The following is a 14931-nucleotide window of genomic DNA, read 5'->3' on the forward strand; positions in this document are numbered from 1 at the left end:
CCACTGATTAGCATACGTCCTACCAAGTGGAATGGGAGTAGTGTGATCCTTAAGGTGAGCATAGACTAGAGCATTTTCGCGAACATTTCTATGTAATGTAACGTTCTTACGAACCAAATCTCGTTTATAGAGCGGCTCGTTGTTCTGACTTCTGTTACAAGTAAATGCTCTAGTTTATACTCACCTTTACAAATACTTATGTAGATTCTGTCTGCTATGTTATCGATTAGATAACCTGTGTGGTGGTGGCTCCTACTTCAGTATCCTGACCTACATCTAGAAGTGTACCTAGTGCGAACGCTGTGCGGATGTTGTTCGCCAAGATATGTATCGAAAAAAATATGTGAACAGCCTATGAATTCCTAAAAATGTTTAGAAAAACGTATTAAAACTAGGTAATGTTGGAAGGTATGTAATGGAAAGAAATAAAATGTCAACAAAAATTCTACATCCATTATATTTCAACATCATTAGTTGGTGACATTAAAAATTATTTCAATTGCGTTCGACATTGTAATTTGTCAATTTTTACAAATAAATGTATGAACTAAAATGTTGTATGTATACTTATTATAAGGTACCACACTATCATTATCCCCTGTCAGAAATTGCGATCCGTGCATAACTTTGTTACATTTCATACTTTTCTGACAAGAAATAATAATAGTGGAGAAGTTTGTATTGAAATTGTAAAATCAGTCTAAACGAAGAAGAGTGCGCCTCCTCTTGATGTTGGTCTCAACGCTGTACTTTCCCAAAGTCCTTAAAGCTAAGATATTAAAAAGGAGAAAGTTGTTTAGGCCCTACAATAAAAGATCAAAAAATAGTACCTAGTGACATATTATGGAAAAAATCAAGCGTCATTGACAGGTAAGAGATTCAATATACAGTTTGACTAGTTAGAAAAAGTAATAGCAGTCTTTATTCGCACAAGCGTTTCCCCTCATTTGTCCATACGTGACAGCCGCCTAGTAAATGCGTAAACAAACGCGTTTGGGCACGTTTATTTAAAAAAAACAACAACAAACCTAAATGAAACTAATTAATTTGTGATACCTCAAATTCACCTCCATTTTATGTACCCAAAGCCTAAACTTTAGATTACACGACCTATACGATACAATTCACGGTTTTCATTAATTAATACTTAAATTCAGTCAAAATGCGTTAAAATAATATTACCAACTTAACTAAAATTCAACATACAGTTTCTGTATTCACTTCAATAAAATATTCCCTATAGCACAGCACAGCCCAAATTTCGTTCCCTAATCTCACAGTCTTCTCATCGTAGCAATATCACAACAAGCAGCGGGGACCAACATCAATAGAGAGGCACAAGTTGTTTGGCAGTGGGTGAAATTTAAGAAAATCGAGTAATATATACGAATAATTAAGAATCACAATACAGTTAATACTTAAGAATAATCTTAACTAGGGTCAAATACGAAAAACGGTGACGCGAGTGCACAGCCGGCTCGTCGGGCGCGCGTGACGTTCCTTGGTCGACACCCTCAACTAAACTGAGCTGGTTACGTTGACACTCATCCGACAAGTGTCAATATTTGAATGAAAATCATCACAGTCACAAATTAAAATAAATAGGAATCCTTATACCAACTCAGATTTGCGATTTTTAATGAGGTTCCTTCCACTTATGGCCAACACAAGTAAAGGATTATATCGGAAATAGCTGGCCACGATCCGACTGACAATATTCCTTGCGATTTACAATCCAATCCTTTATTGTGCTAGCAGTTTGACGAGAACGTCACGCTCGCTATTCAAGAGTAAAGCACCATGGACTTGGCATCTTAAAAACTGTAACTAAAGCCCGAAGCGCTGCACCCACCACTGTCATCGCTTACAGGAATGTCTAATAATAACCATAGTGATGCGACCTTAATCTACGCGCCCTAACATTCCGTATTACTTATCATAATTTAAAACTACGGAAGGAATACCGTCCAATGCGATCGATCCTGCAACATCATAAAAATAAATAAAACCGTTTAATTATAGCTGGTTACGTACAAAACAAAACTAAATACAAAATGCTGAAACCTACATTGTGATTGTGCTATCAATACAAGCAACTTTTACAAGCACGACATTGAAATAGTAAAAGAACCACAATCCACAACGTTTCTTGTCCACAATTTCAATATCTAGTTCATAAAAATTCACATTATGTATTTAATTTTGCAGGGTTCATGAGTTGTGTTACATCTAAAAATAGATGTTACATTACAAATTGCCCTGGAACCTTTTGGGCATCATTCAGAATTGGTATCACTCTTCTCAAAAGACTATCTTTAGCACAGATAAAGTAAATAAAATGGATACAAAAATGTGTTCAGGATTATTCGCATTGGCGAAGGTATGCTTCAAATGTCCAGTGGTTGGTGAGCCGCCGGCGGTGCTCGGGCAAACCTCACGATACGCGTGTGTATAGATGACGATAGCGTGGAAGCAACCTCAGTCTTGTCAATCTTCCGATGTGAACCAACAACGCTGCTACGCCCTGCTGTTTCCGACCGTCGCGTACTGAAACACGCAAACGAGTACTGCGTTAGAGACAAAAAAGGCATTTGTTAACCGATTAATTCACGTCACCGTCACGATAATTAATCGGTTATCACGCCATTTTATCAATTTTACTCATACATTTTGACGTCGACAAAGTATATCACGGCACGCAACCTTTTAAAACTGAACAAAAAATACACTCTACCTTGGTCCATAACATTGATCCTTAATTATTTTGACTAGAATAACATCAGAAAACTAAAAATGAAGAGTGAGCTCTTCAAACTAAAGGTTGGAAACTTTCAATCCAAATCAAAATCTTCTTGCACATTGGACAAAAACCAGCCTGAGAAAACCAATGAATTTCTAAAAGAAAGTTGCAGTAAAACAAGAAATGTCACAAGTCATGTTCATTCCATTTTTTTGTCAGTTTCTTCAATACTTACTCAGAAAAAATGTAAAGAGTTACACTTACCAAAAGTGTTTTATGCTTCCGTAGGTTGCTCTATTGGATCGGTGCGTGGCTCGTCGACGGCGACAGTCTTGACTTTGATGTCGGCCACCTCGGGCTCCGGTTTATTATCTCCCTGTCCCTTCTCAGCGTCGGTGGAGTCCCCGTTAGCGCCATTGGAGCCGTTAACCACTTCTTTCCCGTTCTCCTCAACGGACAGCCTGGCGTTTAGTTCTTCGTTCTTGCTCGCGTCTCCATTTACTTTCACCTCGGCGTCACCGTTCTCACCGTTCGTCGCTTTGCCGTTCATTTGAGGCTCCTTCGTTTCGCTTTCGACTTTGACCTCCTCTGAAACTGGTTCCTCATTATTTACGGGTTCCTCAACAGCCGGAGCGGGTTTCTCTTCTGCCTCTTTGCTGTCGGCTTCGGGAGTCGGTTTCGATTCGGATTCTGGTTGAACTTCGGGTGTTGGTGTCTCATCGGTCGTTTCGGATGCAACGGGCGCTTCGGTAGTCGGTGTCGCTTCGGGCGCTGGCTTTGCTTCGGTTTCTACGGGCTCCGCCACTTTACTCGCCTCCGCTGCGCTTTCATCCATTTTATTTTCGGCCACTGCTGTTTCTGTTTTCGTTCCGGGTTCTGAGGAGTTGCTCACTGTGTTTCCGTCTGTAACCATTTCTTCGGCTGCAGACTCGGCAGGTTTTTCTTCTGGTTTAGGAACTTCATCTGTTTTTTCTTCTACTTTTTCCGTTTTCTCCTCTGCTGTTTCAGACTTTTTATCGGTAATTTCGGAAACGGTATTCAGGTCTATATCGCCGCATTGCTTCATTTCAAGCTCTAATTCTGTGTCTAATATCCTATCGACGATGTCGTTTGAATCAGTGTTTTCAGTCTCCATCGTTTCTTCGGCGATCGTATTCAGTAGCGGTTTCAGAGGAATATTGTCCAGATTCGTAACGTCCTGCACCTTTGACAAAATTTCATCGCACTCTTTTTCTAGGACTTCTCCGACATTCTGCAGATCTTCCATATCTTCGACAGCAGGAGGTTCCTCAACCACTGGTTCGAGATCCTCAATTATTTCTCCGACCTCTTCCAAATCTTGCTTCCCGGTGATTTCCTCAATTTCCGTAATCACGGTCGAAGGTGGCGTTTCTTCAGCGACTGGCGCACTATCATCAACATTCTTGACCTCGGCAGCCCCATTAGTCTTTACTTCCACGGGTTCTATAACTTCGGCTTCCATTTTTTCAGTCTCTTTTTCTTCAGTCTTTTCTTCTGAGATAATTGGTTCAATATCGGCGACGGGTACATTTTCGATTTGTTTCGCGTCTGTAACTTCTTCGACGACGGTATCTTCCATTGGAACATCTTCGACCTTGTCTTCCTTCGCTTGTTCGGTGGGAGCGGCAGTCTCTTCTTGTTCCACCTCCATTTGTTCAGGCTGGTCGCCTTCTTTCTTTGGTTCTGGTTCCGTCACCTCAGGTACAGTCTCTTCGACGGCCGCAGGTGCTGCTTCTGCCGCAGACTTAACGTCGTCCTCAATATCAGTTTTGGGAACCTTAGCCGGCAGTTCTGGCACCTCATCCTGAAAATATAGAATTTTAAAATTAGTATATCATTTTCAATAAATTCGTGAGTGGTTTCATTAAATATGATAAAAAAAAAGGTTTGCAATGTGCTGTATAATGTGATTAAGTTCTATCTTTGTTTAAATTAAAATTATTAATTTAATTTAGAGCTCATAAAAAACATTAAACTGCTGTTACGTCAATAAATGTTCTTAACTTTCCAAATACTTCTGTAATCCGATCTATGTAGGACTTCAATAGTAAAAAAATACCTCCGATTATATTTGGGTCTAGCTACTCATGCATTTACCCTGACCTAAATAAACCATAATTACCATCACCAAAAATAAAACTATCTACAGTATTTCAAAATACAAAACAACTTAAATTAAAAAAAAATCCATAACTAAAACCCTTACTAAAAATCCAATAGCCCAGCCCAATACTTTTATTCTAAAAATCAAAATAGTAATTAAATAAAGAATTAAATAAAACAAATATAGAATTGGAAAATAAGTAAACGAGTGCTCTTACCGAGTCCGCGACAAACAAGTATTTAGTTCAAACTGATAACGTCGGCGGGCTATATTCATTCGTGATACCGACCGATTGCAGTGTACCATGTCAACAACGATATGTTATATTAAACGGAATTGAAAAGAAAAAGAAAAACCTTGTTGATAAATAAACGATTTATTTATACACTAACCATAAATATAAACATTCTTACCTACTAGTTACAATATAAGAAGGTTAGATGAAGATTGAAGACGGAGCGTAGGGCCAGTTACCGACACCTGTAATTTTGTATGTCTAGTTATTTAACTCGTACTCATTACAAATAAACTCATTTTAAAAGATAAGTAAAATTTCCTTACTGCCCAGTCTTGAATTCTAGCAAGATGTTTTACTTGTATTCTATTTCTATTAAGTTCTGAAAAGTCATGGAAGGTTTGTAAATTGTGCAGAAAGATTAATATAGTGCGATATAGAATAGACTCACAGAATACAGGCTCATACATAATACAAGAAACAAACATAAGATATATGAATACATAGAAGTTACAATAATTATAAATAGGTACATTACAAAACATCTACAGCTGCAATCATACAATTAAGTGCAATAACATAACAAATGAATAAGAAAACTAAACCAAAACAATGGAACACAAGGTAACAATTATAACAAAAGGCTATTTTGACTTGAACACTGAAGGAAAACTCCAAGTAAAGGCTGTTTTGTTAACTAGAGAACAGTTTATTCAAAATGAGGTAGGTATAGAGGTTACTTTATCACATAATGTAATGTGCCCCTAGCCAAATTTTAAACCAAAACTTTTAAAATAGGTTTTGGTTAGTAATAGTAGGGTTTGAGCATCTGATTTTCATGAAGCTTGTGCCCAAGAAAGAAAGTACCTTTCAAATAAATGGACTCTTCTGATCAAAGCTCTACTCGTAAATACGAACACCTTTACCTCAGGTATATTCAAATTGCAATGACTATCCTTGTGTTTCCAAATTATATCATGCATAGAAAAAGTGGTTCATGTTTAGGCAAATACAAGTCACATTACGTTGATAAATTATGTCTAAAAACAGCCTGAACTGTATGTTTTTCAATATCGAGTTGAATGATTGCACTTAACCGTCTACCGCAAAGCCGAAGCACACAACCGCTAACTCACCTGGACTACAAAGCTAACAAACTACGGGTGCATGCACAAGCGTGGGCGTGGGATGTGGGATCACGGTGGCGGCACCTGAGAGTCGGGCTTGCGTTTCTTGGAGGCTGCTAGCTGCTCCAGGCTGTGAATGACTGCGAACGCCTCGGAGGCTGCTGCTGGAAGAGGCGCGTTGCCCTCACGGCTGACAAGCGCCGTTTGCAGGCCAGATGCGCGCGCCGCTTCGGCCTCTGCGAGGGATGATCTCGTGAGATGAACAAGCTTTGGTGGACTAGTTACAAGTTTGGTAACAAGTAACAGCCTGAATATTTTCAGCTAGACAATTTTAATTGCTTGTACACGTCATTAATAACGAAGATTCGACTTTGATTTATATTTTTTGACTAGTGATCTCTGATACAGAAGGTAGCTGTAGATAAATAATACAACACTGTGATGTTACCATTTTTAGGGTAGATTATCCATGTGATTAGAATTGCAGACAAAAACTAGATAGTAATAAGGCACGTAATATTCTCGCCCTTACCTAATATGTACAGATTTTTAATTTACCAATAAGAAATAAAATAATGAAGGGCTTTAAGTCTGCAAGAACTATTAGAAATTACTTCCACTCAATCTCGTTAAATCACCTCGAATTGTGGGTTTTGAGAAAAGAGCAGAGTGTAAATTCGCGCGACTCTTGACAAACTCAGGTTGCCAAGGGCCATTTTTATAGGTTTTCAATAATAAAATAAACATTGTCATAATAATATACCTATTTGGAGATACTAATGATAAATGATTAGCAATATTTAGCAGATTGTTGACAGAGCCCAATTTAGAGTGTGCTTTTGTCGATTACCGATACGCATCATGTTTGATCAAGGTGTTATTTAACTACTACCTACTACTATGAAATGAATAGACAGTGATTCTTTGATTTCAAATAAATAAAAACTAAAAGTAATAACAAATAGGTGAAAAACTTCTTTGATTACTCGAAAAAACAGGCAACAACTTGCGTTACCCCTTACGTTTTACAGACGGTTTTAAATTGCTTCTAGCTCACCTTTGACAATGTCAGTCAGGAACAGAATCTCTTCAGCCTTGCAGCCAATCTTCTCGACTATCTTGGCGTAGCTGGCCGCCTCCTGTTTGGCGCCAACCGCGGTGTCGAAGTGACCGTCGATGAAGCGAAGCAGGTCGCCGGCCAGCGACTGGCCGAACAGGAGTTTCTGTGCGTCGACCGAGCCAGACGAGTAGATGTATACTTTGCGCTCGTCTACTGAACGCCACTGCTCCAATGCCGGCATGACGTCATCGTAAACACTGAAAAGGAATAAAGTTTATTTTTAGTAACTATTCAGTTTTTCAAATACATACTCTGTGCCCTAAAGCAGTGTTGCGCAAACGGTGTACCGCGGCAAACTGGTGTACCGTGGTCATTAGATGGTGTGCCTCGGAAAAATATGAGTATCTTATTTTATTATTAGTAAGTAAGGGTAAGACTAATAATAAAGGTATTAACTTAACAACTGAAATTTCATGTATGGTGTAGTACCTCCAAAAAATTTCGTTTTCCTAAATGTACCTTGAACATAAACATTTTGCAGAACACTGCCCTAAATTGTGAATTATTACCATATATCCCAACTTAGTATGAATGTTGCCTTGAAATAGTATTCCTGATTGTCCTATTGTGACAAATGGGCATTTTGCGTATTCCCGTTCCTCCCACGGATGGAACAACGAGCCAGACTAACCAGTTAAGTAAGAGTCAGCTACCAAATATCGTGATCACTTGATTTCAATGATGTTGTTATTAAGTGGGACAAATGTTATACGAATTTTGAGTTTTGGTCTGATATGTAGTGCTAATAATAATGTATGAACACAAACATGCTTATTTAAAAAAATGGATGTCCTGATTAACACCCAACCTGATTATAGCCTGTTTGTATAAACAACTAATTTAAAAATAAAATAATAAATCTCGAATCAGTTTAGAGTTAATGCACCAAACACGTCACCTCATTGCACTCCACACCAAAGTAAACAATTTTATTTATAAAAATCTATAAATAAATCTCTGAGACAGTGGAAAAACTTATGCTGTTGCATAATCCAATTATGTTTTGAGTCAAACATAATACATAGTCGATAAAGCTCTAACGCCCGTATTCACAAACATTACTATGAGGTCTCACAGTGTGTGTGGACATACAGGGTGACACATGAACCAATCATTGAGCTCAATTCAATGCTGTGCGTTAGATTTGCTGCTTCACTTAAGCAAGTATCGATTGTGAATACAGGCGTAAGACGCGAGACGGTGCAAAAACTTGTGCCATTGCATAATTCCACTGCGCGGCATTAAACGTCAAAATACTCACTGTCCTTTGATGTCGCCACTGTCATAGCCCTGCTTCCAGATCAGACCTTGGAGTTGCTTGAGCGGCCCGACCTTGCGGTCCGCTGACATCTGCCACTTCACATTGTTCACCAAACCTTCGATCTGATCTTCCTTCGATGCGTCCTGGAACGAAATCGAAATATCAATCATCAATGACGTCATGTAAATAAGATTCAGAGAGCAAACTTTACCAAGTTTTTTATAACCATTGTACAACTATAGGTTGCGCTTAATTCAGTCAGTACCTGAAGTATGGGAGCGGCACGGGAGGGTGTTTTTGTGAAGTCAAACGTCTGCGAAAAGGCTAGTTCAGTGATTCGTCCCACAACACGTTCGTCCCACTGGGACGAAACAGTGAATTTAAAAAAAATGTATGTTTCGTTCTGGATTCGTCCCATTTAATTTATTCTTTAACATAATGAGATTTAGTACCGTCAGAAAGTCAATGAAATAAAAGAAAACATGAATTTGTTAACAATATCTGTATTTAAAAGAAAATCAACACGTGAATATACTCACAGATCAGCAAAAATTTTTTAACAAATCAAAATTTAAAATCATTGATAATACATGTTTGATCCAGTGATTCTTTAAGCTGTGATTTCTTATTAATACAATTAGATTTTCTATGTTGATTTCCTTTTAAATACAGACATCGTTAACATTCATGTTTTCTTTTATTTCATTGACTTTCTGACGGTACTAAATCTCATTATGTTAAAGAATAAATTAAATGGGACGAATCCAGAACGAAAAATATATATTTTTATGAATTCAGTGTTTCGTCCCAGTGGGACGAACCTGTTGTGGGACGAATCACTGAACTAGCCTGCGAAAATTCAGACTTGCTTGCTCTGTCACGTCATAACATTACATTACATTAACATTATTAATGTCACCCCTCCGGTGCCGCTCCCATACCTCGGGCACTGACTCGGTTACGCGCTAGACTTAGAGTTGAAACTAAAAAAGTTTAATAAATATCCTACTAATATTATACATAGGAAAGTTTGTGTGGATGTCTGGATGTTTGTTACTCTTTCACGCAAAAACCACTAAACGGATTTTGTTGAAACTTTACAGTATTATTGTTTATAGGCTATAATTTATGATGATTTGTGACAAATGAAATTTAACGCGGGTGAAGCCGCGGGCAAAAGCAAGTATAATAAGTACATAAACAGAATTTGAGTATCAAAGAAGAAAACTGTATGTAACTTCTAAAATAATGAGAGTTTCATTTTATTAAAAGAAACCTTTTAAAATTCTCATTTGTGTGATAATAACAAGTAATACGAGACTACACGTGTCTAAAGGTTAGATAGGAAAACATTTTTTTCCCCTTTAGGTAATACAATTTACCTGATAGAAACGCCCACGAAAACGAGCGAAATATAAGCCTTATTTAACTTTCAAATGGCGGAGTAACCTCATCTTAATTGTTGTTAGATCTTGTGAAGGATAAACAAGGAAAACGACGTTAGTGATGCTGGGGCTTCCAAGTTATGATTGAATAAGATACCATGTCTGATGTGCGTGGCTTCAGAAAAGTGCCTAATAGAATGATTATAAAAAATTATTAAAATTTGTTTTGAGCTTTCTAAGGATTAAGATGAGACATTTTAACCACTTAGGAAGCATTAGGGGGACCTTTAGACCAAATTCTCTCAAAGTAGGGCCAGCTGATTTAGCCATTGCAGTATCGGTATTCAAAGCCACACCTATTCACGAAGAGGACAATTCTTAGATTCTTACGCCCTGTATAAGCCTTCCGAGGTTATTAGAAAATACCAATTAAGTTCAATCTTCTTTCAAGAACTTTACGTTCCATAGAGACCATTGCTCAGCAGGTAGACGTTATTACTGCAGGGAACAAAGCGTGCACTTGGATTTCGGCGCCTCAACGTCCGTGGTAGCGTCAGCGTAAAGGACAATGCACCGGAACGGACACGCTGCCTGTCGTTCGTGCACTTCATTTTAACGCGAGGAAGGCATACACCAGATGAAACGAGTAAAGGATGTTTGAGAAAATAACCCAATCGAGTCATTCTTGCTCAAGAGATAATGTCCTGTGATTGTTCTGAACCTCGAAATTCAACCAATCAAAAGCCTCAGTGATATTTGAAATTGAATACAGTTTTGAGCTTCGTTTTGTGTAATACGCACTAAAAGCACTAAGATCACCAGAAACAGTTTATATCATGCTTCACCACCCCTTTAGATAGTAGAGCCATGAATTTAGGCTCAATAACTTGAAGGTGTTCTTCTGGTGATGAACTTTCGATTCGACCCTCGAGAGGTACGACTATACCTGGTTTTTAAATCATTTTATACTATTTAACAATCCCATACTAGCTTTTATCATTAAATGGTGATTATCAGTTTGGTTAGGATATCCTAAGCTGGATTGAACCTGATTAAGTCGGATGATTTCGTGCTTCGGTGGGCTCAATCGAACCATGTCAGACGCCTACAATGGCTTAGTCCGACACCAAAATACTTACATTCCACACTAAGTAGGGTGGGTGTACCAGTAACAAACCGAATAAGCGACATTTTAAAAGTAATGTTGATATTGTGACTCAATTATTACAACAATAATTGCAAAAAAAAGAATTAACTACTCCTTGTCTATCATAGAATCAAGTAGCTTATCACAATTTTCTTAATAGCTGTAAGGTTTATTTTTATTTAACAATCAATGTGGAAAGTCTGACCAGATCGTACCAAGTCGTTGTTTGTCGCTTTTATTTATGACTAATTATTGGTAGAAGTACGGTAGTGCTACCAAACGTAACAAAAGTGGCGGGAAATTCGACAGATTGTTAATATTTTGATGTAAAATTAGAATAGGTGTACTACTGGTTCCTGGTGTGGGACTGGTGCACCCACCCTACAACAGCTTAGGTGGAAAATTAGCAATTTACGTATATTATGATTTATGATAGTGAATCATGATTTATAGGAGCATGTAAAAAAGAGTGGATGTTGTTTTTCTTGACCCATGGTCGAGTACCATTTTGTACAAAATTCAACGTCATCATTTTGTACAAAATTTAACGTCATACACCCGGATCAACACGGGTTTCAAAAAGGAAAATCTACCACATTAGCATGCTATAATATTGTTCAACAAGTTTCAACCTTTATGGACAAGCGTATTCCCGTAACGATGGTTTTGTTTGATCTCAGTAGAGCTTTTGATCACGTGTGTCATAGAACTCTGCTTGGAAAATTAGAGAAATATGGAGTGCGTGGTCTCTCGCTCAAGTGGATTGCATCCTACTTGAGTGACAGAATGCAGAGGGTGGAGATAGATAAAATTGACAAATTTAACTTCCTTACCACTTATCAATCTAAATACTCAAAAAATAACTATGGCGTACCACAAGGTAGCATCCTTGGACCTTTGTTATTTATATTATATATAAATGACCTCCCCTCTATTACTAAATATCGATGTACCTTATTCGCTGATGACATCTCTATTATAATTAATAAAATCACAAATACTGATTATGAATATGAAATAAACAACACAATAAATAATGTAACAAAATGGCTTATGTGTAATAATTTATCATTTAATCTGTCTAAAACAAAATATCTACAATTCTATAATAAAAATGGAAGCCCCCTAAGCGTATCGGTAAAACACGGCGGTGACTTAATCGCAGAGTGCACTAATGCTAAATTTCTTGGAATCAATCTGGACGCGAATTTGACTTGGAAGGAACATGTATCGAGTGTCTGCCAAAAAATTAATAGATTTGCGTTTGCCTTATACCGCCTTGCAAAAATTAGTGATCAAAAGACAGCACTTGCTGCGTATCACGGCTACGTCTGCTCAAATTTAAGATATGGTCTTGTTCTGTGGGGAAACTCGGTCGATATCCAGCGTGCCTTTTTAATTCAAAAAAAGTGTCTGAGAGCTATTTGTGGTGCTGGGCCAATGGATTCATGTCGACCAATATTTAAAAAACTTAATTTGCTGACATTACCATCAATGTATATTTTTGAAATATGTATATTTACTAAAAACAATATTAATTCTTTTCAAACGAAACGAGAGATTTGTACATTTTTTACACGGTATCCTAATCGTTTGGTGGTACCGTCTTGTTCAACGACGAATTTTCAGAGAAATTGCTACTTTATGTCTATAAAACTGTACAATAAACTTCCGGACGCAATGAAGGACTTACCCACTAAGCAATTTAAATACCAGCTTTACAAATTGTTAAGCGACAAATGTTTTTATAGCATAAATGAATTTATTAATTGCAAATTTTAAAGAAATTGACACTGTTTTTCTATTATATATATTTTTTTTTTAATCGAAATGTATTTTGTTTATTATTATTGAATGTATAATATCATCATTGTTAATTAATTAATTATTTTAGTTGAATTTTTATAGTCTTAGAGACTTATTTATTTGGACATAATTGTGTGTCACTGTATGTTGCATGCCAATTGTCGTTGGTTAGATGTGTGAAACGAACATTCATTGTTTATCACTACTTTGTACCACATTTACCGCAATAAAGAAATTCTATTCTATTCTATTTTATACCTATCAGTTGTTTTTCCATAACATCAAGAATACATCTGAATATGGGTGGAAATGAGAAAAAAATTGTTATATACCTCTCCAGGAATAGCGACGACTCCTTCCACGCTCTTCTCCTGGTCCTCAAGGGCGAGCTTCCTCAGGGCGACGACGGCCTCCTTCACGTTTTCAGTCTCCCATTGGTTGTCTAAAAACTGCTTCACATTCTCCTCTGCGTACGGGAATAGCTTATCCTGCGAACAAGATTAGACTAAAATTTTACAACCATGTACACCAATGTCAATAATAAAAATAGGATCTTTTTGGAGATGATATGACGTGATCCCTGGATTTCATACGGAGTTTTGATTTTCTGCTGAGAATTCGTACATGACGTTTTGATCTCCAAAATCCGAAGACTTGATTTAGAATGCGACTGCGATGCCTATGCTGCAGTCATAACTGAATACGTATCTAACATGAAAAACTTAGCAGAAACTATGGATACTTCATCATCATTTGGCTGAAGTATTTAAATGATTTCGTATCGTACCTACTTGTTTGTTACTATGTCAGGGAACTAGCCGTCCTATCGATCCGTAACTGGTATTACACTTTAGCCCCATTCTCGGTGAAATCACGACTTTCTAGGTGGAATGCTTATCCGGATTTAGCTTAAAATTAACATAAACCTATAAAATCACTGTGCCTAACACAATTTCGTATATCCTCCAGAAAACATGGGAGAAGCTAGATGATAATGTATTTCTACATTAACAAACTTGGGCGCCCATATTTCTCGGACAAACGTCGTTGTTCTCGAAAATCCTTAATGATAAAGAGGAAGAATAATTTCTTACAAGAATATTAGAACCATTATAGGTATTCTGCCTGCCCTGTTTTCGGTGACACTTTAATCCTATGAATTGTGGCGATGATAAAGACCACGACAAACAATTAAAAGAGACGTAAATCTTAATTGTAAACAGTCATTAAGATAAAATGTAGGTAGGTTTTTATTTTGCACAGACACAACAAAAATATGTTACACAAACGATAAAAGAACAAATGCAATTAATATTATCTCATGAAGAACAAACAACAAATACCTACAACCTAAGAAAATATGTTAGTACGTCTTCATTCTTGAGTTATCCGACTCATTTCCGAAAATTGTACCTACCCTAGTTTTAAAACATGATGTATCATGGTTAATGTAACAAATTATGTACCTAGTTAATATTTAGTTAGCTTCAGCTATTACCTAAACCGAAATGATTACATGTGAAAGGAGCCGCCACCGCACGGGCGAAAACTCAAAAGTGAAATAGGATATGAGTGCAATTTTTAATGATAGGAAACTATCATTTTGTAGGTACCTACTTGTCGCTTTAGTTTCACTGCATGATAAGCAATTTTTAATTAAATCTCATGTTTGCCTAATAAGTCCGAGTCTAATCCCCACAAAGCCTCTTTACCCTATTACCATTCTGCATTTTGGCGTAACCTAACATCCTTTAACGAATGCGAATCTAGGTCGTTAACCCGGCGATTTTCGTAAAGCGAATTCCTTAGCCGTTAAGTGCTTTTCTGTTTTAACCTACCTATTTCTTCGGTTGGAAGGTTTTAAGGTAATTTAGCATAACGTGAAATCCTGGTGAAACTGCATCGTCTACGATGCGGCTGGCGACGGGTGAACGAACTTGCGACTTGCCGACGGAGCTGTGTCCAAACCGGATAGCGAGCCTACC

At 37.4% G+C, this 14931-nt stretch overlaps 1 protein-coding gene across 1 annotated transcript in view; it reads right to left on the reverse strand.

The window, feature by feature from the left end:
* Positions 1-439: 439 nt before the first annotated feature.
* The window catches only part of LOC135080640 (titin), a 28095-nt gene continuing 13603 nt past the window's right edge, over positions 440-14931 (reverse strand). The window contains exons 16-21 of the mRNA XM_063975333.1: positions 13279-13442; positions 8609-8751; positions 7285-7544; positions 6312-6463; positions 3005-4565; positions 440-2547 (exon numbers count right to left, since the gene is read on the reverse strand). Of these exons, the coding sequence (XP_063831403.1) occupies positions 3015-4565; positions 6312-6463; positions 7285-7544; positions 8609-8751; positions 13279-13442 (2270 nt within the window). The 3' untranslated portion in view covers positions 440-2547; positions 3005-3014. The remainder of the gene's footprint in view (positions 2548-3004; positions 4566-6311; positions 6464-7284; positions 7545-8608; positions 8752-13278; positions 13443-14931) is intronic.

Source organism: Ostrinia nubilalis, chromosome 18, assembly GCF_963855985.1.
Source record: "Ostrinia nubilalis chromosome 18, ilOstNubi1.1, whole genome shotgun sequence".
Classification (NCBI taxonomy): domain Eukaryota; kingdom Metazoa; phylum Arthropoda; class Insecta; order Lepidoptera; family Crambidae; genus Ostrinia; species Ostrinia nubilalis.